General features: G+C 41.0%; 1 protein-coding gene across 1 annotated transcript in view; it reads right to left on the bottom strand.

The window, feature by feature from the left end:
- Positions 1-21,371: 21,371 nt before the first annotated feature.
- LOC311117766 (relaxin receptor 2-like) overlaps positions 21,372-27,415 on the bottom strand; it is a gene marked incomplete at its 5' end in the record, with an annotated part of 177,545 nt that continues 171,501 nt past the window's right edge. Inside the window, one exon of the mRNA XM_084192680.1 lies at positions 21,372-22,106. Coding sequence (XP_084048806.1) covers positions 21,957-22,106 — 150 coding nt within the window. The remainder of the gene's footprint in view (positions 22,107-27,415) is intronic.

Consider the following 27,415-nt stretch of genomic DNA (forward strand, 5'->3'; position numbering starts at 1 on the left):
CCCCATGTGATGCAAAACGCAGCATCATATGAAGCAAAATGCATCATACGAGGACGATTTAACTATTTTAGCAAGTTACATATCTTGAAAACTTGATTGCTAACTTGCAAAACATTTTGGGACTATGTCAACAATGGGCTAATGAAACAAATACCCAAATATCGTTTTTCGGTGGAGTTTTCCTTTAAGTGTTAACACAGATGATTCTAAACTGTTAATACTCAGATGGTTCTAAACTGTTAATACTCAGATGGTTCTAAACTGTTAATACTCAGATGGTTCTAAACTGTTAAAACTCAGATGGTTCTTAACTGTTAATACTCAGATGGTTCTAAACTGTTAAAACTCAGATGGTTCTAAACTGTTAATACTCAGATGGTTCTAAACTGTTAATACTCAGATGGTTCTAAACTGTTAATACTCAGATGGTTCTAAACTGTTAATACTCAGATGGTTCTAAACTGTTAATACTCAGATGGTTCTTAACTGTTAACAATTTTTGTTTTTGTGGTTAAGCGAGAAGTGCTTCTGTTGTAGGTAATGTTTCCTTTCCAGATTGGATTGCAGTGTCATGCTTTTTTAAAAACAAAAGTTGAGTTTTCTTTGGAATAATTCAGGCACATATGATATACAAATAGACGCCTCTTTCCAGCTCCTTTCCATCTATGTTTACATCACATACGTATTTGTATTGAAGCTGTCTTAAGAATATTGCTTTACAAGTAGGGTAGTATAGAGTTAGAAGCTGTTTTACATGTGGTTTTCTACCCATTGCTGTGTGCTCACATTCCAGATGTCTTTATTCCTTTCAAATAAAGAAAACCCTTAGAAAATCAGTTTTTTTTTTTTTCGATCTTGTCTCATCGTTGCAACTCCCCAACGGGCTCGGGACGCAAAGGTCGGGTCATGCGTAGTCCGAAACATGACCCGCCTAACCGCACTTCTTAACACCCGCCCGCTTAACCCAGAAGCCAGCCGCACCAATGTGTCAGAGGAAAACAACATTCAACTGACGACAAAGGTCAGCCTTGCAGGCGCCCGGCCCGCCACAAGGAGTCGCTAGAGTGCGATGAGCCAAGTAAAGCCCCCAATTGTGCGCCGCCCTATGGGACTCCCGATCACGGCTGGTTGTGATACAGCCCGGGATCAAACCTTGGTCTGTAGTGACGCCTCTAGCACTCTGATGCAGTGCCTTAGAACGCTGCGCCACTCTGGAGGCCTAAACTGTCTGTTTTGTGTCCCAATTATTACATGATTTAAAGCAATTGCAAATATTATACATTGAAACATAATCAGAGTCCAACGTTTTATTTTATTATTTTATGCTAATTTCGGAATATAAATGTGTCTGCATACCGTGTGGCTGCTTCACTGGCTACTCCTCTTCCACTTCCTCTTTCTGCTGCAGCAGAAGACCCTGGAGAGGCCGAGCGCAGTCTTTCTTCTTCTTCTTCTTCTTCTTCTTCTTCTTCTTCTTCTGCTTCTTCTTCTTCTTCTTCTTCTTCTTCTTCTTCCTCCATCTCTGCAGGAGCGCCAATGGCTGGGAATGGTTCAATTGATATGGTACAACCCTTTGAAGAACTAGATTTGATTCCAGGTAGAACCCTTTTCACAGAGGGTTCTTTTTGGAACTCAAAAGGGTTCTACCTGGAAACAAAAATGGTTCTCCTATGGCGACTGCTGAAGATCCCTTTTGGAACCCTTTTTTCTAAGAGTGTATGACGATAGTAGGTAAGAAGATTGTTGGTATGAAGATAGTTGAGAACAATTTGACAAAGACTTGAATCCAAGTTTAGAATATTTAACATAATTAACATAGGCCTTTTACCCCTACCTGCATGCACACTACCGGTCAAAAGTTTAGACACACCTACTCATTCAAGGGTTTTTCTTTATTTTTACTATTTTCTACATTGTAGAATAATAGTGATGACATCAAAACTATGAAATAACACATATGGAATTATGTAGTAACCAAAAAAGTGTTAAACAAATCAAAATATATTTTAGATTTTAGATTCGTCAAAGTAGCCACCCTTTGCCTTGATGACAGCTTTACACGCTCTTGGCATTCTCTCAACCAGCTTCATGAGGTATTCACCTGGAATGCATTTCAATTAATAGGTGTACCTTCTTAAAAGTTAATTTGTGGAATGTATTTCCTTCTTAATGCATTTGAGCCAATCAGTTGTGTTGTGACAAGGTAGGGGGGGTATACAGAAGATAGCCCTATTTGGTAAAAGACCAAGTCCATATTATGGCAAGAACAGCTCAAATAAGCAAAGAGAAACGACAGTCCATCATTACTTTAAGACATGAAGGTCAGTCAATACGGAAAATCTCAAGAACTTTGAAACGTTTCTTCAAGAGCAGTCGCAAAAACCATCAAGAGCTATGATTAAACTGGCTCTCATGAGGACACCAATAATAAGAAGAGACTTGCTTGGGCCAAGAAACACAAACAATGGACATTAGACCGGTGGAAATGTGTCCTTTGGTCTGGAGTCCAAATTTTAGATTTCCAACCGCCGTGTCTTTGTGAGACGCTGTGTGGGTGAACGGATGATCTCCACATGTGTATTTCCCACCGTAAAGCATGGAGGAGGAGGTGTTATGGTGTGGGGGTGCTTTGCTGGTAACACTGTCTGTGATTTATTTAGAATTCAAGGCACACTTAACCAGTATGGCTACACCAGCATTCTGCAGCGATACGCCATCCCATCTGGTTTGGGCTTAATGGGACTATCATTTGATTTTCAACAGGACAATGACCCAACACACCTCCAGGCAGTGTAAGGGCTATTTTACCAAGAAGGATAGTGATTGAGTGCTGCATCAGATGACCTGGCCTCCACAATCCCCGACTCATCTCCACAATTGGGATGAGTCGGACCGCAGAGTGAAGGAAAAGCACCCAACAAGAGCTCAGCACATGTGTGAACTCCTTCAAGACTGTTGGAAAAGCATTCCAGGTGAAGCTGGTTGAGAGAATGCCAAGAGTGTGCAAAGCTGTCATCAAGGCAAAGGGCGGCTATTTGAAGAATCTCAAATATAAAATATATTTTGATTTGTTTAACACTTTTTTGGTTACTACATGATTTCATATGTGTTATTCCATAGTTTTGATGTATTCACTATTATTCTACAATGTAGAAAATAGTAAAAATAAAGAAAAACCCTTGTATGAGTAGGTGTGTCCAAACTTTTGACTGATACTGTACACACTGTATTACCTCAATTACCTCAACTACCTCGTACCCCAGCACATTGACTCGGTAGTGGTACTTCCTGTATATAGCCATGTTATTACCTCGTACCCCAGCACATTGACTCGGTAGTGGTACTTCCTGTATATAGCCATGTTATTACCTCGTACCCCAGCACATTGACTCGGTAGTGGTACTTCCTGTATATAGCCATGTTATTACCTCGTACCCCAGCACATTGACTCGGTAGTGGTACTTCCTGTATATAGCCATGTTATTACCTCGTACCCCAGCACATTGACTCGGTAGTGGTACTTCCTGTATATAGCCATGTTATTACCTCGTACCCCAGCACATTGACTCGGTAGTGGTACTTCCTGTATATAGCCATGTTATTACCTCGTACCCCAGCACATTGACTCGGTAGTGGTACTTCCTGTATATAGCCATGTTATTACCTCGTACCCCAGCACATTGACTCGGTAGTGGTACTCTGTGGTACAATAGCTTCGTTATTGTTATTTTATTGTGTTACTATTTCCTTTTCATTGTTGTTTATTTTTTATTTAGCTAATATTTGTCATACTTTTTAACTCTGCATTGTTGGGAATGGGCTTGTAAGTAAGCATTTCACGGTAAAGTCTAAACCTGTTGTATTCGGTCCATGTGACTAATAAAATTTGATTTGATTTACCATACCTCTAACATAGACCTTTTACCATACCTCTAACATAGGCCTTTTACCATACCTCTAACATAGGCATTTTACCATACCTCTAACATACAGTGGGGAAAAAAAGTATTTAGTCAGCCACCAATTGTGCAAGTTCTCCCACTTAAAAAGATGAGAGAGGCCTGTAATTTTCATCATAGGTACACGTCAACTATGACAGACAAAATGAGAGAAAAAAATCCAGAAAATCACATTGTAGGATTTTTAAATGAATTTATTTGCAAAGTATGGTGGAAAATAAGTATTTGGTCAATAACAAACGTTTCTCATTACTTTGTTATATACCCTTTGTTGGCAATGACACAGGTCAAACGTTTTCTGTAAGTCTTCACAAGGTTTTCACACACTGTTGCTGATATTTTGGCCCATTCCTCCATACAGATCTCCTCTAGAGCAGTGATGTTTTGGAGCTGTCGCTGGGCAACACGGACTTTCAACTCCCTCCAAAGAATTTCTATGGGGTTGAGATCTGGAGACTGGCTAGGCCACTCCAGGACCTTGAAATGCTTCTTACGAAGCCACTCCTTCGTTGCCCGGGCGGTGTGTTTGGGATCATTGTCATGCTGAAAGACCCAGCCACGTTTCATCTTCAATGCCCTTGCTGATGGAAGGAGGTTTTCACTCAAAATCTCACGATACATGGCCCCATTCATTCTTTCCTTTACACGGATCAGTCGTCCTGGTCCCTTTGCAGACAAACAGCCCTAAAGCATGATGTTTCCACCCCCATGCTTCACAGTAGGTATGGTGTTCTTTGGATGCAACTCAGCATTCTTTGTCCTCCAAACACGACGAGTTGAGTTTTTACCAAAAAGTTATATTTTGGTTTCATCTGACCATATGACATTCTCCCAATCCTCTTCTGGGTCATCCAAATGCACTCTAGCAAACTTCAGACGGGCCTGGACATGTACTGGCTTAAGCAGGGGGACGCGTCTTGCACTGCAGGATTTGAGTCCCTGGCGGCGTAGTGTGTTACTGATGGTAGGCTTTGTTACTTTGGTCCCAGCTCTCTGCAGGTCATTCACTAGGTCCCCCCGTGTGGTTCTGGGATTTTTGCTCACCGTTCTTGTGATCATTTTGACCCCACGGGGTGAAATCTTGCGTGGAGCCCCAGATCGAGGGAGATTATCAGTGGTCTTGTATGTCTTCCATTTCCTAATAATTGCTCCCACAGTTGATTTCTTCAAACCAAGCTGCTTACCTATCTGCTGATTCAGTCTTCCCAGCCTGGTGCAAGTCTACAATTTTGTTTCTGGTGTCCTTTGACAGCTCTTTGGTCTTGGCCATAGTGGAGTTTGGAGTGTGACTGTTTGAGGTTGTGGACAGGTGTCTTTTATACTGATAACAAGTTCAAACAGGTGCCATTAATACAGGTAACGAGTGGAGGACAGAGGAGCCTCTTAAAGAAGAAGTTACAGGTCTGTGAGAGCCAGAAATCTTGCTTGTTTGTAGGTGACAAAATACTTATTTCCAACCATAATTTGCAAATAAATTCATTAAAAATCCTACAATGTGATTTTCTGGATTTTTTTCTTCTCAATTTGTCTGTCATAGTTGACGTGTACCTATGATGAAAATTACAGGCCTCTCTCATCTTTTCAAGTGGGAGAACTTGCACAATTGGTAGCTGACTAAATACTTCCCCCCCCCCACTGTAGACCTTTTACCATACATATGAAACATACAGACTATATGGTTTTATAAATTTGGTGGTCTGAATGCTGATTGGCTGAAAGCCGTGGTATATTACGTTGTATACCACAGGTTTATTTGTACTGTTCTAATTACGTTGGTAACCAGTTTATAAAAGCAATAAGGCACCTCGGGAGGTTGTGGTATATGGCTAATATACCACGGCTAAGGGCTGTATCCAAGCACTCTGTAAGCAAGTTTATTCAAAATTCCAGAAACAGGCATAAAAAAATCACAGATCAATTAATCAATCACAAATCAATATCACAAATCAAATGATGAGCAGAAATTGACAGTAAATTGAATTGATAGACCACCTTCAGTGCTCTTAACTAGACCCAGTTGGGGTGTGCCAAAAAAATGTTTTTTGTCTGTTACAATTTTATGAGAAGCACGATATTGAATAACAAGAAAACAGTTTCTTACAAACAGTTTTTTGGCTCCCCCCTCAGGATGATCAGTCTCTCAGATGGCGTCCAAAACTCGAGCAACTACTTTATACCAAACCTCTGTCAATGAGGTAACCTTAAGGATTCCTCCTAGAATTTTACTTTAACTGAGTATAATAAAAATCTAAATATAAGTATAAAAAAATAATTGGAAATATATTTTAAGCTAAAAAGCTACAGCAAAAAATCTTCCAGCAGTCGACAGGTTCTTCAAGCTCATTTCTCTCCCCATAAAATCATAGCTCTTTTATACCCTCAATTTTCCTTTCTGCTAACTCATTGTGGCTAACACCTAATGCGATCCTCGTTCAAAAAGGTGCTTTTTTCAGACCGCTTAGCCCCCACCGTTCAAACCGTTCTAACTGTTCTAGCCGTTCTAACCGCGTTATAGCCATGTTATTACCTCGTACCCCAGCACATTGACTCGGTAGTGGTACTTCCTGTATATAGCCATGTTATTACCTCGTACCCCAGCACATTGACTCGGTAGTGGTACTTCCTGTATATAGCCATGTTATTACCTCGTACCCCAGCACATTGACTCGGTAGTGGTACTTCCTGTATATAGCCATGTTATTACCTCGTACCCCAGCACATTGACTCGGTAGTGGTACTTCCTGTATATAGCCATGTTATTACCTCGTACCCCAGCACATTGACTCGGTAGTGGTACTCCGTGGTACAATAGCTTCGTTATTGTTATTTTATTGTGTTACTATTTCCTTTTCATTGTTGTTTATTTTTTATTTAGCTAATATTTGTCATACTTTTTAACTCTGCATTGTTGGGAATGGGCTTGTAAGTAAGCATTTCACGGTAAAGTCTAAACCTGTTGTATTCGGTCCATGTGACTAATAAAATTTGATTTGATTTACCATACCTCTAACATAGACCTTTTACCATACCTCTAACATAGGCCTTTTACCATACCTCTAACATAGGCATTTTACCATACCTCTAACATACAGTGGGGAAAAAAAGTATTTAGTCAGCCACCAATTGTGCAAGTTCTCCCACTTAAAAAGATGAGAGAGGCCTGTAATTTTCATCATAGGTACACGTCAACTATGACAGACAAAATGAGGGAAAAAAATCCAGAAAATCACATTGTAGGATTTTTAAATGAATTTATTTGCAAATTATGGTGGAAAAAAAGTATTTGGTCAATAACAAACGTTTCTCATTACTTTGTTATATACCCTTTGTTGGCAATGACACAGGTCAAACGTTTTCTGTAAGTCTTCACAAGGTTTTCACACACTGTTGCTGATATTTTGGCCCATTCCTCCATACAGATCTCCTCTAGAGCAGTGATGTTTTGGAGCTGTCGCTGGGCAACACGGACTTTCAACTCCCTCCAAAGAATTTCTATGGGGTTGAGATCTGGAGACTGGCTAGGCCACTCCAGGACCTTGAAATGCTTCTTACGAAGCCACTCCTTCGTTGCCCGGGCGGTGTGTTTGGGATCATTGTCATGCTGAAAGACCCAGCCACGTTTCATCTTCAATGCCCTTGCTGATGGAAGGAGGTTTTCACTCAAAATCTCACGATACATGGCCCCATTCATTCTTTCCTTTACACAGATCAGTCGTCCAGGTCCCTTTGCAGAAAAACAGCCCTAAAGCATGATGTTTCCACCCCCATGCTTCACAGTAGGTATGGTGTTCTTTGGATGCAACTCAGCATTCTTTGTCCTCCAAACACGACGAGTTGAGTTTTTACCAAAAAGTTATATTTTGGTTTCATCTGACCATATGACATTCTCCCAATCCTCTTCTGGGTCATCCAAATGCACTCTAGCAAACTTCAGACGGGCCTGGACATGTACTGGCTTAAGCAGGGGGACGCGTCTTGCACTGCAGGATTTGAGTCCCTGGCGGCGTAGTGTGTTACTGATGGTAGGCTTTGTTACTTTGGTCCCAGCTCTCTGCAGGTCATTCACTAGGTCCCCCCGTGTGGTTCTGGGATTTTTGCTCACCGTTCTTGTGATCATTTTGACCCCACGGGGTGAAATCTTGCGTGGAGCCCCAGATCGAGGGAGATTATCAGTGGTCTTGTATGTCTTCCATTTCCTAATAATTGCTCCCACAGTTGATTTCTTCAAACCAAGCTGCTTACCTATCTGCTGATTCAGTCTTCCCAGCCTGGTGCAAGTCTACAATTTTGTTTCTGGTGTCCTTTGACAGCTCTTTGGTCTTGGCCATAGTGGAGTTTGGAGTGTGACTGTTTGAGGTTGTGGACAGGTGTCTTTTATACTGATAACAAGTTCAAACAGGTGCCATTAATACAGGTAACGAGTGGAGGACAGAGGAGCCTCTTAAAGAAGAAGTTACAGGTCTGTGAGAGCCAGAAATCTTGCTTGTTTGTAGGTGACAAAATACTTATTTCCAACCATAATTTGCAAATAAATTCATTAAAAATCCTACAATGTGATTTTCTGGATTTTTTTCTTCTCAATTTGTCTGTCATAGTTGACGTGTACCTATGATGAAAATTACAGGCCTCTCTCATCTTTTCAAGTGGGATAACTTGCACAATTGGTAGCTGACTAAATACTCCCCCCCCCCCACTGTAGACCTTTTACCATACATATGAAACATACAGACTATATGGTTTTATAAATTTGGTGGTCTGAATGCTGATTGGCTGAAAGCCGTGGTATATTACGTTGTATACCACAGGTTTATTTGTACTGTTCTAGTTACGTTGGTAACCAGTTTATAAAAGCAATAAGGCACCTCGGGAGGTTGTGGTATATGGCTAATATACCACGGCTAAGGGCTGTATCCAAGCACTCTGTAAGCAAGTTTATTCAAAATTCCAGAAACAGGCATAAAAAAATCACAGATCAATTAATCAATCACAAATCAATATCACAAATCAAATGATGAGCAGAAATTGACAGTAAATTGAATTGATAGACCACCTTCAGTGCTCTTAACTAGACCCAGTTGGGGTGTGCCAAAAAAATGTTTTTTGTCTGTTACAATTTTATGAGAAGCACGATATTGAATAACAAGAAAACAGTTTCTTACAAACAGTTTTTTGGCTCCCCCCTCAGGATGATCAGTCTCTCAGATGGCGTCCAAAACTCGAGCAACTACTTTATACCAAACCTCTGTCAATGAGGTAACCTTAAGGATTCCTCCTAGAATTTTACTTTAACTGAGTATAATAAAAATCTAAATATAAGTATAAAAAAATAATTGGAAATATATTTTAAGCTAAAAAGCTACAGCAAAAAATCTTCCAGCAGTCGACAGGTTCTTCAAGCTCATTTCTCTCCCCATAAAATCATAGCTCTTTTATACCCTCAATTTTCCTTTCTGCTAACTCATTGTGGCTAACACCTAATGCGATCCTCGTTCAAAAAGGTGCTTTTTTCAGACCGCTTAGCCCCCACCGTTCAAACCGTTCTAACTGTTCTAGCCGTTCTAACCGCGTTATAGCCATGTTATTACCTCGTACCCCAGCACATTGACTCGGTAGTGGTACTTCCTGTATATAGCCATGTTATTACCTCGTACCCCAGCACATTGACTCGGTAGTGGTACTTCCTGTATATAGCCATGTTATTACCTCGTACCCCAGCACATTGACTCGGTAGTGGTACTTCCTGTATATAGCCATGTTATTACCTCGTACCCCAGCACATTGACTCGGTAGTGGTACTTCCTGTATATAGCCATGTTATTACCTCGTACCCCAGCACATTGACTCGGTAGTGGTACTCCGTGGTACAATAGCTTCGTTATTGTTATTTTATTGTGTTACTATTTCCTTTTCATTGTTGTTTATTTTTTATTTAGCTAATATTTGTCATACTTTTTAACTCTGCATTGTTGGGAATGGGCTTGTAAGTAAGCATTTCACGGTAAAGTCTAAACCTGTTGTATTCGGTCCATGTGACTAATAAAATTTGATTTGATTTACCATACCTCTAACATAGACCTTTTACCATACCTCTAACATAGGCCTTTTACCATACCTCTAACATAGGCATTTTACCATACCTCTAACATACAGTGGGGAAAAAAAGTATTTAGTCAGCCACCAATTGTGCAAGTTCTCCCACTTAAAAAGATGAGAGAGGCCTGTAATTTTCATCATAGGTACACGTCAACTATGACAGACAAAATGAGGGAAAAAAATCCAGAAAATCACATTGTAGGATTTTTAAATGAATTTATTTGCAAATTATGGTGGAAAAAAAGTATTTGGTCAATAACAAACGTTTCTCATTACTTTGTTATATACCCTTTGTTGGCAATGACACAGGTCAAACGTTTTCTGTAAGTCTTCACAAGGTTTTCACACACTGTTGCTGATATTTTGGCCCATTCCTCCATACAGATCTCCTCTAGAGCAGTGATGTTTTGGAGCTGTCGCTGGGCAACACGGACTTTCAACTCCCTCCAAAGAATTTCTATGGGGTTGAGATCTGGAGACTGGCTAGGCCACTCCAGGACCTTGAAATGCTTCTTACGAAGCCACTCCTTCGTTGCCCGGGCGGTGTGTTTGGGATCATTGTCATGCTGAAAGACCCAGCCACGTTTCATCTTCAATGCCCTTGCTGATGGAAGGAGGTTTTCACTCAAAATCTCACGATACATGGCCCCATTCATTCTTTCCTTTACACAGATCAGTCGTCCAGGTCCCTTTGCAGAAAAACAGCCCTAAAGCATGATGTTTCCACCCCCATGCTTCACAGTAGGTATGGTGTTCTTTGGATGCAACTCAGCATTCTTTGTCCTCCAAACACGACGAGTTGAGTTTTTACCAAAAAGTTATATTTTGGTTTCATCTGACCATATGACATTCTCCCAATCCTCTTCTGGGTCATCCAAATGCACTCTAGCAAACTTCAGACGGGCCTGGACATGTACTGGCTTAAGCAGGGGGACGCGTCTTGCACTGCAGGATTTGAGTCCCTGGCGGCGTAGTGTGTTACTGATGGTAGGCTTTGTTACTTTGGTCCCAGCTCTCTGCAGGTCATTCACTAGGTCCCCCCGTGTGGTTCTGGGATTTTTGCTCACTGTTCTTGTGATCATTTTGACCCCACGGGGTGAAATCTTGCGTGGAGCCCCAGATCGAGGGAGATTATCAGTGGTCTTGTATGTCTTCCATTTCCTAATAATTGCTCCCACAGTTGATTTCTTCAAACCAAGCTGCTTACCTATCTGCTGATTCAGTCTTCCCAGCCTGGTGCAAGTCTACAATTTTGTTTCTGGTGTCCTTTGACAGCTCTTTGGTCTTGGCTATAGTGGAGTTTGGAGTGTGACTGTTTGAGGTTGTGGACAGGTGTCTTTTATACTGATAACAAGTTCAAACAGGTGCCATTAATACAGGTAACGAGTGGAGGACAGAGGAGCCTCTTAAAGAAGAAGTTACAGGTCTGTGAGAGCCAGAAATCTTGCTTGTTTGTAGGTGACCAAATACTTATTTCCCACCATAATTTGCAAATAAATTCATTAAAAATCCTACAATGTGATTTTCTGGATTTTTTTCTTCTCAATTTGTCTGTCATAGTTGACGTGTACCTATGATGAAAATTACAGGCCTCTCTCATCTTTTCAAGTGGGAGAACTTGCACAATTGGTAGCTGACTAAATACTCCCCCCCCCCCACTGTAGACCTTTTACCATACATATGAAACATACAGACTATATGGTTTTATAAATTTGGTGGTCTGAATGCTGATTGGCTGAAAGCCGTGGTATATTACGTTGTATACCACAGGTTTATTTGTACTGTTCTAATTACGTTGGTAACCAGTTTATAAAAGCAATAAGGCACCTCGGGAGGTTGTGGTATATGGCTAATATACCACGGCTAAGGGCTGTATCCAAGCACTCTGTAAGCAAGTTTATTCAAAATTCCAGAAACAGGCATAAAAAAAATCACAGATCAATTAATCAATCACAAATCAATATCACAAATCAAATGATGAGCAGAAATTGACAGTAAATTGAATTGATAGACCACCTTCAGTGCTCTTAACTAGACCCAGTTGGGGTGTGCCAAAAAAATGTTTTTTGTCTGTTACAATTTTATGAGAAGCACGATATTGAATAACAAGAAAACAGTTTCTTACAAACAGTTTTTTGGCTCCCCCCTCAGGATGATCAGTCTCTCAGATGGCGTCCAAAACTCGAGCAACTACTTTATACCAAACCTCTGTCAATGAGGTAACCTTAAGGATTCCTCCTAGAATTTTACTTTAACTGAGTATAATAAAAATCAAAATATAAGTATAAAAAAAAATTTGGAAATATATTTTAAGCTAAAAAGCTACAGCAAAAAATCTTCCAGCAGTCGACAGGTTCTTCAAGCTCATTTCTCTCCCCATAAAATCATAGCTCTTTTATACCCTCAATTTTCCTTTCTGCTAACTCATTGTGGCTAACACCTAATGCGATCCTCGTTCAAAAAGGTGCTTTTTTCAGACCGCTTAGCCCCCACCGTTCAAACCGTTCTAACTGTTCTAGCCGTTCTAACCGTGGGGATTTCTAAACTCGGGGATTTCCAGATCAAGCTAACATCCTCAATGTACCTTATTATTAACCTTAACTTTTAAACATTAATTCTTAAACATTAATCTTCCTTACCCCACTCAATTACAATCTTACTCCAACTCAATTTATCACTCCCATTACATATTAAACCTCCACCAACATAAACATTTCATCATTACAACCTCTTACAGGCTCTAATGTTCCCCTTAACAAACATAGTCTATATGCATCATACCATAAAGCAAACAACATTATAACATTGTTAACCATTTTACTGCATTACTTTAATCACATTTTACATTTTAGGCATTTAGCAGATGCTCTTATCCAGAGCGACTTACAGTTAGTGAGTGCATACATTTTCATACTGGCCCCCCGTGGGAATCGAACCCACAACCCTGGCGTTGCAAGCACCATGCTCTACCAACTGAGCCACACATTGTTAACCCTTGTACTGCATTACTCTAATCACCCTTTAATAATATCTTCCACTATACATTTCGCCATGCTTTCAAACCTTAACATTTAACATATTTAACCTTTAATCATTATTTTAGTAAATTCCAGTCCCAATTTATTTATTTTACTTATTTTTCTTAGTCAATGTCAATTGTCTCTCAGTGTTCATTGTTCTTTGTGCTCCGTGTGTGTGTGAAAGTGGAACTTCATCATGAGTGTGTGTGTGGGCGTATGCAAATGTGTCTCTAAAATGTCACAGAGAACTGGGCCTCAGCCTACTACTCTTGACATCCTTATTGCGCAATTATAAACGGAGTGTTTTCGAGCCCTGAATGCTGATTGGTTGACAGCCGTGGTATATCAGACCGTATACCACGGGTATGACAAAACATTTATTTTTACTGCCCTAATTACATTGGTAACCAGTTTATAATAGCAATAAGGCACCTTGGGGGTTTGTGGTATATGGCCAATATACCACGACTAAGGGCTGTATCCAGGCACTCCGCGTTGCGGAACAGCCCTTACCCATTGTATATTGGCCATATACCACCACCCCCTTCGGGCCTTATTGCTTAAATAACCCTTAATTTCACCATTAGATGACTCCTTGCCTTTTAATTTTGTGCTCAAGAAAGAACAGAAGTGCTTCTGTTGAATGACTGGTTTATTTCCAGATTTGATTGCTTAAGTGAAGAACATGCTAGTGTTTGAATAAAGAAATGCCTAAATGAGTACCGCCCCGTAGCACTCACTTCGGTAGCAATGAAGTGCTTTGAAAGGCTGGTCATGGCTGACATCAACACCACCATCCCAGAAACCCTAGACCCTCTCCAATTTGCATACCACCCCAACAGATCCACAGATGACGCAATCTCAATCGCATTCCACACTGCCCTTTCCCACCTGGACAAAAGGAACACCTATGTGAGAATGCTGTTCATTGACTACAGCTCAGCGTTCAACACCATAGTGCCCTCAAAGCTCATCACTAAGCTAAGGACCCTGGGACTAAACACCTCCCTCTGCAACTGGATCCTGGACTTCCTGACTGGCCGCCCCCAGGTGGTAAGTGTAGGCAACAACACATCTGCCACACTGATCCTCAACACGGGGCCCCTCAGCTGTGCATGCTTAGTCCCCTCCTGTACTTCCTGTTCACCTACAACTGCGTGGCCAAACACGACTCCAACACCATCATTAAGTTTGCTGACGACACAACAGTGGTAGGCCTGATCACCGACAACGATGAGACAGCCTATATGGAAGAGGTCAGAGACATGGCCGTGTGGTGCCAGGACAACAACCTTTCCCTCAATGTGAGTAGGACAAAGGAGCTGATCATGGACTATAGGAAAAGGCGGGCCGAACATTAACATTGGCGGGTCTGTAGTGGAGCGGGTCGAGAGTTTCAAGTTCCTTGGTGTCCGCATCACCAACAAACTATCTTGGTCCAAACACACCAAGACAGTCGTGAAGAGGGCACGACGATACCTTTTCCCCCACAGGAGACTGAAAAGATTTGGCTTGGGTCCCCAGATCCTCAAAAAGTTATACAGCTGCACCATCAAGAGCTTCCTGACCGGTTGCATCACCACCTGGTATAGCAACTGCTCGGCATCTGACCATAAGGCGCTACAGTGGGTAGTGCGTACTGCCCAGTTCATCAATGGGGACAAGCTTCCTGCCATCCAGGACCCATATACTAGGCGGTGTCAGAGGAAGGCCCAAACAATTATCAAAGACTCCAGTCACCCAAGTCATAGACTGTTCTCTCTGCTACTGCACGGCAAGCGGTACTGGAGCGCCAAGTCTAGGACCAAAAGGCTCTTTAACTGCTTCTACCCCCAAGCCATAAGACTGCTGAACAATTAATCAAATGGCCACCCAGACTATTTACATTGACACCCCCCCCCCCCCTCCCTTTTTTTTTTACACTGCTGCTACTCGCTGTTTATTATCTATGCATAGTCACTTTACCCCTGCCTACATGTACAAATTACCTCGACTAACCTGTTCTCCCGCACATTGACTCGGTACCGGTACCCCCTGTATATAGCCTCATTATTGTTATTTTATTGTGTTACTTTAAATTTTTTTAATGTTTGTTTTACTTTAGTATATTTAGTACATATTTTCTTAAACTCTTTCTTGAACTGCATTGTTGGTTAAGGGCTTGTAAGTAAGCATTTCACGGTTAGGTCTACACCTGTTGTATTCGTAGCATGTGACAAATAAAATTTGATTTGATCTGAAGGGGTGTACTTGTACATTGAAGCTGCTTCATGTTACAGAAACAGGAGATAGGCTCCTGCCCTGTCGGCCATTCTGGCTTGGATAAAGTCAAGTGAGCGGTAAAAACCCACTGGAATTGTGATACAGTGAATTATAAGTGAAATAATCTGTCTGTAAACAATTGTTGGAAAACGTAGTTGTGTCATGCACAAAGTAGATGTCCTAACCGACTTGCCAAAACTATAGTTTGTTAACAATAAATGTGTGAAGTGGTTGAAAAACGAGTTTTAATGACTCCAACCTAAGTGCATGTAAACTTCCGACTTCAACTGTACAGTCGTGGTCAAACGTTTTGAGAATGACACAAGTATTGGTCTTCACAAAGTTCGCTGCTTCGCTGCTTCAGAGATATTTTTGTCAGATGTTACTATGGTATTCTGAAGTATAATTACAAGCATTCCATAAGTGTCAAAGGCTTTTATTGATAATTACATTAAGTTTATGCAAAGAGTCAATATTTGCAGTGTTGACCCTTCTTTTTCAAGACCTCTGCAATCCGCCCTGGCATGCTGTCAATTAACTTCTGGGCCACATCCTGACTGATGACAGCGCATTCTTGCATAATCAATGCTTGGAGTTTGTCAGAATTTGTGGGTTTCTGTTTGTCCACCCGCTTCTTGAGGATCGACCACAAGTTCTCAATGGGATTAAGGTCTGGGGAGTTTCCTGGCCATGGACCCAAAATTTCGATGTTTTGTTCCCCGAGCCACTTAGTTATCACTTTTGCCTTATGGCAAGGTGCTCCATCATGCTGAAAAAGGCATTGGTCGTCACCAAACTGTTCTTGGATGGTTGGGAGAAGTTGCTCTCGGAGGATGTGTTGTTACCATTCTTTATTCATGGCTGTGTTCTTAGGCAAAATTGTGAATGGTCTCAGTATGCTTTACTGTTGGCATGACACAGGACTGATGGTAGCGCTCACCTTGTCTTCTCCGGACAAGCTTTTCTCCGAATGCCCCAAACAATCGGAAAAGGGGATTCATCAGAGAAAATGACTTTACCCCAATCCTCAAAGGTCTAATCCCTGTACCTTTTGCAGAATATCAGTCTGTCCCTGATGTTTTTCCTGGAGAGAAGTGGCTTCTTTGCTGCCCTTCTTGACACCAGGCCATCCTCCAAAAGTCTTCGCCTCACTGTGCGTGCAGGTGCACTCACACCTGCCTGCTGCCATTCCTGAGCAAGCTCTGCACTGGTGGTGCCCTGATCCCGCAGCTGAATCAACTTTAGGAGACGGTCCTGGCGCTTGCTGGACTTTCTTGGGCGCCCTGACGCCTTCTTCACAATAATTTAACCTCTCTCCTTGAAGTTCTTGATGATCCGATAAATGGTTGATTTAGGTGCAATCTTACTAGCAGCAATATCCTTGCCTGTGAAGCCCTTTTTGTGCAAAGCAATGATGACAGCACATGTTTCCTTGCAGGTAACCATGGTTAACAGAGGAAGAACAATGATTTCAAGCACCACCCTCCTTTTAAAGCTTCCAGTCTGTTATTCTAACTCAATCAGCATGACAGAGTGATCTCCAGCCTTGTCCTTGTCAACACTCTCACCTGTGTTAATGAGAGAATCACTGACATGATGGCAGCTGGTCCTTTTGTGGCAGGGCTGAAATGCAGTGGAAATGTTTTTTGGGGATTAAGTTCATTTTCATGGCAAAGAGGGACTTTGCAATTAATTGCAATTCATCTGATCACTCTTCATGACATTCTGGAGTATATGCAAATTGTTGGTTTAGTTGTCACCTAAATGTGTTATCACTGCGCTTTCAGCCATTTAAAAAAAGCACAACAAAGTTCAAATGGGAATACAATGCCAGATATTTCTTTATTTATACAACAACTTAATGTGTTCTCACTGTGCTTAATCTAATAGCACAACCAAATGACCTGGATTGCAGTTGAGATTAAATGAAAATTACATGGTGCAAGTGATCAATGCTGTTAGAGATTCTGCACAGATTATTATAGCAATTGCGAAGAGATCCACAGACCTGCAACCTTCGCATGCTATCTTGAACATGCATGCTTTGAATACATAAGAAGACATTTCAAGTTACAGTAACCTCAAAATGTGGCCATGGATATGTAGCTCATTTTAAGGTTGAATAAATACTGTTACTTTAGTTTGTAAAATAGCCTTAACTTTAAGATATTTACTGTATTACAAAAGTAATATTGAATTGTGTTTGGTTGAAAACACAACCAAATATCAACATTTGAAGGAGATGATCTTCTGCTTGGATAGTTTCATTTGTGCCACTGACTAAAGGGCTGGATTCAATCAGAACTGCGTTGGAGCTGTCAAATCCACAAGTGGCTTGTTGCCTTGCCTTATCATGGACACCGCCATTAGATGCAACGAAACCACACCCGACTATAAACCGACAAAATCCCACGCAGCCGCGTTACAAGTTCAAACACTTGAATTAGACTGATAGGCTATAAATCGCCTCATCCAAATGTACATGAAAACATTGCATTAGCATATGCCTGTCTCAAAGATCAAGCCCATGCAAGTCTAAGTACACATACGGTGAAACTGCGAATGGCTCATTGGTTTGACATCAATGGCTTGACATTTGAGAGTTATTTCTAACGTTGATAGAGCCTACACTTAATTGCACCGTTTTGAACTTCTTCTAACGGCGGTAGGGATCATAAGGAAGGTAGTGGTTTGTGACAGACAAGAGCAGCCGCTCACCGATATGTCTCATACCGCAGATACAGCTCCAACACCATCAGAACATCTGCTATGCGGATGTCGGCCAACGATGGTTAACGCTGGTTAACGCTCGATCTGAATGAATCTGGGCCTGGTTTTAATTCCAGTTTATCTACAAATTAATAATTGATATGTTGGATTCACGCCTCCATCAAAACCAAAAATAAAAGTCAAATCAGACCAATCTTTAATAAAGTACTATTATTTAACTTAGATTTTTGGATGAGATCGAGAAGTGAATCCAATATATTCATTATTAACTTTTAGATTACATTTGAAATCAACCAAAGCTTGAAACCCTACACTTGGAAAAAAAGGGTTCCAAAAGGGTTCTGCGGCTGTTCCATAGGAGAACCCTTTTTGGTTTCAGGTAGAACCCTTTTTGGTTCCAGGTAGAACTCTTCTGGGTTCCAGGTAGAACCCTCTGTGGAAAGGGTTCTACATAGAACCCAAAGGGTTCTACCTGGAACCTAAAGGAGGTTATTCAAAGGGTTATCCTATGGGGACAGCCCGATGAACTGTTTTTGGTTCTAGATATCACCTTTTTTCTTAGAGTGTAGGCCTATGTGTATTGTCTATTTCTAGTTGAATCCTGGGTTGAATTGAAACAATAGCTGTTGTTGACTTTGCAAATACTATATACAGTGAGGGAAAAAAGTATTTGATCCCCTGCTGATTTTGTACGTTTGCCCACTGACAAAGACATGATCAGTCTATAATTTTAATGGTAGGTTTATTTGAACAGTGAGAGACAGAATAACAATTTAAAAAAAACGCATGTCAAAAATGTTAGAAATGGATTTGCATTTTAATGAGGGAAATAAGTATTTGACCCCTCTGCAAAACATGACTTAGTACTTAGGGCAAAACCCTTGTTGGCAATCACAGAGGTCAGACGTTTCTTGTAGTTGGCCACCAGGTTTGCACACATCTCAGGAGGGATTTTGTCCCACTCATCTTTGCATATTTTCTATGGGATTAAGGTCTGGAGACTGGCTAGGCCACTCCAGGATCTTAATGTGCTTCTTCTTGAGCCACTCCTTTGTTGCCTTGACCGTGTGTTTTGGGTCATTGTCATGCTGGAATACCCATCCACGACCCATTTTCAATGCCCTGGCTGAGGGAAGGAGGTTCTCACCCAAGATTTGACGGTACATGGCACCGTCCATCGTCCCTTTGATGCGGTGAAGTTGTCCTGTCCCCTTAGCAGAAAAACACCCCCAAAGCATAATGTTTCCACCTCCATGTTTGACGGTGGGGATGGTGTTCTTGGGGTCATAGGCAGCATTCCTCCTCCTCCAAACACGGCAAGTTGAGTTGATGCCAAAGAGCTCGATTTTGGTCTCATCTGACCACAACACTTTCACCCAGTTCTCCTCTGAATCATTCAGATGTTCATTGGCAAACTTCAGACGGGCCTGTATATGTGCTTTCTTGAGCAGGGGGACCTTGCGTGCGCTGCAGGATTTCAGTACTTCACGGCGTAGTGTGTTACCAATTGTTTTCTTGGTGACTATGGTCCCAGCTGCCTTGAGATCATTGACAAGATCCTCCTGTGTAGTTCTGGGCTGATTCCTCACCGTTCTCATGATCATTGCAACTCCACGAGGAGAGATCTTGCATGGAGCCCCAGGCCGAGGGAGATTGACAGTTATTTTGTGTTTCTTCCATTTGCCAATAATTGCACCAACTGTTGTCACCTTCTCACCAAGCTGCTTGGCGATGGTCTTGTAGCCCATTCCAGCCTTGTGTAGGTTTACAATCTTGTCCCTGACATCCTTGGAGAGCTCTTTGGTCTTGGCCATGGTCGAGAGTTTGAAATCTGATTGATTGATTGCTTCTGTGGACAGGTGTCTTTTATACAGGTAACAAGCTGAGATCAGGAGCACTCCCTTTAAGAGTGTGCTCCTAATCTCAGCTCGTTACCTGTATAAAAGACACCTGGGAGCCAGAAACCTTTCTGATTGAGAGGGGGTCAAATACTTATTTCCCTCATTAAAATGCAAATCAATTTATAACATTTTTGACATGGGTTTTCTGGATTTTTTTGTTGTTATTCTGTCTCTCACTGTTCAAATAAACCTACCATTAAAATTATAGACTGATCATTTCTTTGTCAGTGGGCAAACCTACAAAATCAGCAGGGGATCAAATACTTTTTTCCCTCACTGTAGGCCTAAATAGTATCGTTGATGATATATGACTTATAAAGTAAGGTTTCATTTAATTTGCTCTGTTAAACATACCCTTTGGAATGACTTCCATAGCAACAGTGAATGTATTTAGTTTTTAAGTGGAGATTTTTCAACAATCATTCTCACGATACCACATCGGTAGTATTCAGTGACAAATATCAAAGCTAAGCTGGGCTTGGTTAAAGCCCTGGATGGGAGACCAAAGGGACAGCTGTAAATAGATCGACTCTCCAGTAGGAGGTGCTACCCAGCCTATTGTTTTTTTTTTCTTCTGCTAGTGAATATAACGTTGAAGATCTGACGTTGTTTCAAAGGTACAAATGTAACATATTTTATACAAGGTTTGTATGTTGAAAATGTATTACAATGATGACATAATCCTGTGGTTGAAATTCCACCCTCAAAACAACAGTTAACTTTGATGAGTTTTTTGCAAACTCTATGTATTTTACACGTAGATTCCACGTCACAATACATTGACAAATGATGTTGAAAAAACATTGATTCAACCAGTTTGTGCCCAGTGGGCATGTACAGTACACAGACATGTGACCACAGGTAAGAGTCTTCTCTTCATGTTAGATTAACAGACTCCACAAAGAAGAAGGTAAACGTCCCAACATGGTCAAAAGACGTGCACTACAAAGGGAACAAGGTGCCATTTGTGACACACACAACCAAGGGAGCTAGATTATTAAACAAACACACAGTTCAATTGTTTATGTACAAACAAACAAACAAACAAACAAACAAACAAACAAACAGAGTCCATATGTAAACAGGTCATACATCCTCCCAGTCCCAGCAGTTATTGGTGCAACATAGCAGGGTTGGGGTGAATTCGAATTGAAGGTAGTCATTTCAGGAAGTAAACTGAAATTCCAATCCCAATAATCGAAAAAGGCCATATATTTTCAATAACTTCTCAAGAAACTATAAGTAAAAGCTATTTATTTCAAACGTTTTTTTTCAATTGATTGAAGTTTAAATTCAAATCACTTCCTGAATTGACTATCTTCCATTAGAATTGACCCCAACCCTGCTAGAAGACACATTTCAGTTGAATGCATTCAGTTGTACAACTGACTAGGTATCCCCCTTTCCCTTTCCTTTACATGGTAAGTACTGTAGTGGATGAGGTGGGTGAGGGGAGTTTCTCCCATACTGTACAGTGAAGAGCTTGGAGCTTTGAGCACAAATCAATATTGTCCCCAAAGAGCAATGAATTTGCAGCAGTAATAGTCTCAAACAGCCCTCTCCAGGGTCCTGGTCTTAATGGTATTAAATGAATGGTTCATTATGGAGTAGTACTCTAGCCCACTGGCTGGAGACGCAGGGAGGTGTCGAGAGAGGAGCAATAGATACTCTTACTCCCAGGGTAGAGGTGGAGAGGTGGATGGAGGTAAGCTATATCCTCTCCTTCTCTAGGTGGAGAGAGGCCTTCATATCTCAGTCAGGGGGATTCAGGGGGCGGTAAAATATATCCTCTCCTTCTCTAGGTGGAGAGATGCCTTCATATCTCAGTCAGTGGGATTCAGGGGGCGGTAAAATATATCCTCTCCTTCTCTAGGTGGAGAGATGCCTTCATATCTCAGTCAGTGGGATTCAGGGGGCGGTAAAATTAATACTGCCCTTCCTCTACTCCCCTCTCTCCCCCTTTCTACCCACAGTCAGGATCCTCTCCTCTCTCACCCATAGCGAGGGTCCATATCAGTAGGTAGACTGGGGGGTGATAGAATGTATTCCGTGAGGCCTCCATGTATAGTAGAGGAGGTCAGGCTCTTCCTGTTCTTCTTCATGGCCGACCTTCTCTGCCAGCGACACAGCAGTACCTCCACCTGTTATTGTTATACATATGACAGAAGAAATAAATACACATTTTAAATAAATCATTTCACACACATTCTCAGGTCGTTATTGTGTAAGAGAATGTGTTCTCAATGACTTACCTGGTTGCAGTTTTTCTGTGGTTAAACGTACTGTTGGAGACCATTATTCCCCGAGCACCTTGTTAATTAGCATGTCAGTAGTAATAATCATGTTATGGGTTAGGGCTGATAGATTGTAAATGACTGTTTTACAGTTTTTGACTGTTTTACAGTTGTATGAAAAAGTTTGGGCACCCCTCTGAGGCTGCATAATAATTGACTCTGTCGTCACAGAAAATGATCACAGTGGTATGCCATTCATTTTCTAATAAAAGCTGAGTACTGGGGTATTGTCCAGACAAAGATTTTTAGTGTAGCAATATTAAGTTGTATGAAATTAAATCAGATGTGAAAAATAGGCTATGCAAAAATTTGGGCACCCTTGTCATTCTGTTGATATGAATACCTGTAACTACTTAGCACTGATTAATTGGAACACACAATTGGTTTGGTGAGCTCATTAAGCCTTGAACTTCATAGACAAGTGCATCCAATCATGAGAAAAGGTATTTAAGGTGGCCAATTGCAAGTTATTGTTCTCTTTGACTCTCCTCTGAAGAGTGGCAACATGGGGGCCTCAAAACAACTCTCAAATGACCTGAAAACAAAGATTGTTCAACATTATGGTTTAGGGGAAGGCTACAAAAAGCTATCGCAGAGATGTAAGCTGTCAGTGTCCACCGTGAGGAACATAGTGAGGAAATGGAAGACCACAGGCACAGTTCTTGTTAAGGCCAGAAGTGGCAGGCCAAGTTAAATATCGGAGAGGCAAAAGCGAAGGATGGTGAGAACGGTCAAAAACAGCCCACAGACCACCTCCAAAGACCTACAACATAATCTTGCTGCAGATGGTGTCACTGTGCATCGTTCAACAATTCAGCGCACTTTGCACAAGGAGAAGCTGTACAGGAGAGTGATGCGGAAGAAGCCTTTTCTGCACACACACCACAAACAGAGTCGCTTGAGGTATGCAAACGCACATTTGGACAAGCCAGCTTCATTTTGGAATAAGGTGCTGTGGACTGATGAAACAAAGATTGAGTTATTTGGTCATAACAAGGGGCGTTATGCATGGCGGCAAAGGAACACAGCGTTCCAAGAAAAACACTTGCTACCCACAGTAAAATTTGGTGGGGGTTCCATCATGCTGTGGGGCTGTGTGGCCAGTGCCGGTACTGGGAATCTTGTTAAAGTTGAGGGTCGCATGGATTCCACTCAATATCAGCAGATTCTTGGGAATAATGTTGACGAATCAGTCACAAAGTTTAAGTTACGCCGGGGCTGGATATTTCAACAAGACAACGACCCAAAACACTGCTCAAAATCTACCCGGGCATTTATGCAGAGGAACAAGTACAATGTTCTGGAATGGCCATCCTAGTCCCCAGACCTGAATATCATTGAGAATCTGTGGGATGATTTGAAGCGTGCTGTCCATGCTCGGCAACCATCAAACCTAACTGAACTGGAGATGTTTTGTAAGGAGGAATGGTCCAAAATACCTTCATCCAGAATCCAGACACTCATTAGAGGCTATAGGAAGCGTCTAGAGGCTGTTATTTCAGCAAAAGGAGGCTCTACTAAATATTGATGTGATTTTTCTGTTGGGGTGCCCAAATGTATGCACCTGTCTAATTTCATTTTGATGCATATTGCACATTTTCTGTTAATCCAATAAACCTAATTTCACTACTGAAATATTACTGTGTCCATCACTTATTTGATAGATCAAAATGAAATTGCTGATCCAAAACACCCAATTATTTATAAATGGAAATCATGGAGATTGTCAGGGGTGCCCAAACTTTTTCATACGACTGTATATCTTTACTGTTTTATATAATGATATGCTCTTAGTATGAATAGATGGTTTTTATACATCCATAGAGATTGAAAGTAGTGTTAGGTTTAAGCTCTTTGTGTATGATAAAGTGCAATTATGTAGTGGACTGCAGTGGACTATAGGAATGTGTACTCCCCACAACTCAAGGCCTCTTCTGACTGATGAGAAGACCTGTGATATGCTCAGAGGAGCACAGATAAATACTGGATGATGGAAAAGTACTGAAACACATCTTTGTGGAAGGGAGGGGGTGAGAGCTAAGGGTATAAATGGACACTGCACTGTACTGAATGCATGTTCTCAGCTGAAGCATTCAGTCGGGTGTAATAAATCTAGTTTTAGCGTTTTTTGGTGTCCGCCTGGAGTTCGTAACAGAAATCTAGAACCTAACAGTACCTATGGCAAAACAAAAATGATCAAATGCTCAAATACATTTGCAGATTGCCTGATAATTGTCTTGTTTTGTACCTGGAGTTCGTATCTTAAGATTCACTTTTGCTCAACTTTAAATACAATTGTCATCAATTAATAAAAAAAATTCACTGTCAAATGTTTTGTTTACGGAATATCAAAACGTTGTTTTTAACAGAAGAGAAAAAGTTGCAATCGGTAAATACTACTGCACAAAACTGTAAATGGTTTCATCAGTAGTACACCAGATAGAATATAGGGACAGATCTAGGCAACGGGGACTGTCTAATTTCTATGATCCTTTACAACATCGGGGACATGCAGAGATGCAGAGAATGAAGTTGAGTTACTTCTAAAATACTTCTAAGACAAGTCATCATCTCCAACGTTGTGACCTTCCATAACAGAGCTTCGCTTTGATGGGGATTTCAAATCAAATCAAATCAAATGTTCATTGTCACATGCGCCAAATACAATAGGTGTAGTAGACCTTACAGTGAAATACTTTCATTTTTAGATAAAACTATACTAAATATATTCAAGTCACCAAATAGTTGATTAAAACACACTGTTTTGCAATGGTCTGTAGTAGCCTTAACATCACTCTCTGTGGTACCACCATGGTGTAGCCAGAGGACAGCTAGTTTCCGTCCTCTGGGTCCATTGACATTTCAATTTCAAAACCTAGGAGGCTCATGGTTCTCACCAGGGCATAAAATTAACTTTTTGGTCCACCAACCACTGTGGCAAGTAAATAAAAAAATCTACCAGCCAATCAGATTTTTTACCAGCCAAAATATTATTATTTGTATCTAAAATTACACCAACAACCAAGTAGACTAAAACAAAACAGAAACTGATGAGCATGCTCTGTAATGTTTCTAAAACAATACATGTACAGTGCCTTGCAAAAGTATTCATCCCCCTTCGCGCTTTTCCTATTTTGTTGCATTACAACCTGTAATTTAAAGGGATTTTTAATTGGATTTCATGTAATGGACATACACAAAATAGTCAAAATTGGTGAAGTGAAATGAAAAAGATGACTTGTTTCAAAAAATAAATAACGGAAAAGTGGTGCGTGCATATGTTTTCACCCCCTTTGCTATGAAGCCCCTAAATAAGATCTGGTGCAACCAATTACCTTCAGAAGTCACATAATTAGTTAAATAAAGTCCACCTGTGTGCAATCTAAGGGGGGGGGGGGGGGGGGGGGGGGGGTGAATAGTTATGCACGCTCAAATTTTCTGTTTTTTTTTGGTCTTATTTCTTGTTTGTTTCACAAGAAAAAATATTTTGTATCTTCAAAGTGGTAGGCATGTTGTGTAAATCAAATGATTCAAACCCCCCCAAAATTAATTTTAATTCCAGGTTGTAAGGCAACAAAATAGGAAAAATGCCAAGGGGGTTGAATACTTTCGCAAGCCACTGTATTACTAGTAAGAAGTAATCTGACCTGAGTCTTAACCAAAATATCACAAATTAAGGCCGGGAGGTTACCTTGGTAACGCGACTAGTCATGGTTCTACTGTGAGATTGAGTCTGACTAGTGGAAGCGTTGTCTTCTCTTCCCTAGCAGTTGAAACTCAAACATAGAGAAACAACTTAGCTTGTGAGCAAAACAATGTAAATAGCCAAGAAACACAAGGACAAAGTCTCACTTCAGTAGACTTTTGTTTCAAGTAAATTAGACCAACTTTTATGCCTGTGCGCAACGCTTCTAAAAATGAATCTTTCACTCAGTTCTTTATGTCCGCACAGCCCCCAGCCAGGCAGTGTTGCAGAAATACTTTGAAAACAGCTACTGCAGCATTTATTTTACTATAAATGTGATCATACTTGACTATTTTTTATTCACAAATGCTAGTGAAATACTTGCACTGTGGAGCCCTGACCACCCGCAAACGTAGCTGGTGAAATAGACATCTTACCTGCCAATGCCAAAATCTACCCGCATTTGGTAGGTGGCGGGTGCTAATTTTAGGCCCTGCTTCTCACCCCTTCCATTGACTTACACAGTAATTATGACACCTTCCGGAGGACATCCTCCAACCTATCAGAGCTCTTGCAGTATGAACTGACATGTTGTTCACCCAATCAAAGGATCAGAGAATGAATCTAGTACTGAAAGCATAAGCTACAGCTAGCTAGCACTGCAGTGCATAAAATGTGGTGAGTAGTTGACTCAAAGAGAGAGAAAGAAAATAGTTGAAGAGTTTTGAACAAATTCAGTTCTTACAAAATGAAGGAGAAGCGAGAGAGAGAGAGAGAGCTACAGTGAGGGAAAAAATGTATTTGATCCCCTGCTGATTTTGTACGTTTGCCCACTGACAAAGAAATGATCAGTCTATCATTTTAATGGTAGGTTTATTTGAACAGTGAGAGACAGAATAACAACAAAAAAATCCAGAAAAACGCATGTCAAAAATGTTATAAATTGATTTGCATTTTAATGAGGGAAATAAGTATTTGACCCCCTCTCAATCAGAAAGATTTCTGGCTCCCAGGTGTCTTTTATACAGGTAACGAGCTGAGATTAGGAGCACACTCTTAAAGGGAGTGCTCCTAATCTCAGTTTGTTACCTGTATAAAAGACACCTGTCCACAGAAGCAATCAATCAATCAGATTCCAAACTCTCCACCATGGCCAAGACCAAAGAGCTCTCCAAGGATGTCAGGGACAAGATTGTAGACCTACACAAGGCTGGAATGGGCTACAAGACCATCGCCAAGCAGCTTGGTGAGAAGGTGACAACAGTTGGTGTGATTATTCGCAAATGGAAGAAACACAAAATAACTGTCAATCTCCCTCGGCCTGGGGCTCCATGCAAGATCTCACCTCGTGGAGTTGCAATGATCATGAGAACGGTGAGGAATCAGCCCAGAACTACACGGGAGGATCTTGTCAATGATCTCAAGGCAGCTGGGACCATAGTCACCAAGAAAACAATTGGTAACACACTAC

This window comes from Coregonus lavaretus, assembly GCF_964263955.1.
Source record: "Coregonus lavaretus genome assembly, contig: HAP1_SCAFFOLD_602, whole genome shotgun sequence".
Classification (NCBI taxonomy): Eukaryota; Metazoa; Chordata; class Actinopteri; order Salmoniformes; family Salmonidae; genus Coregonus; species Coregonus lavaretus.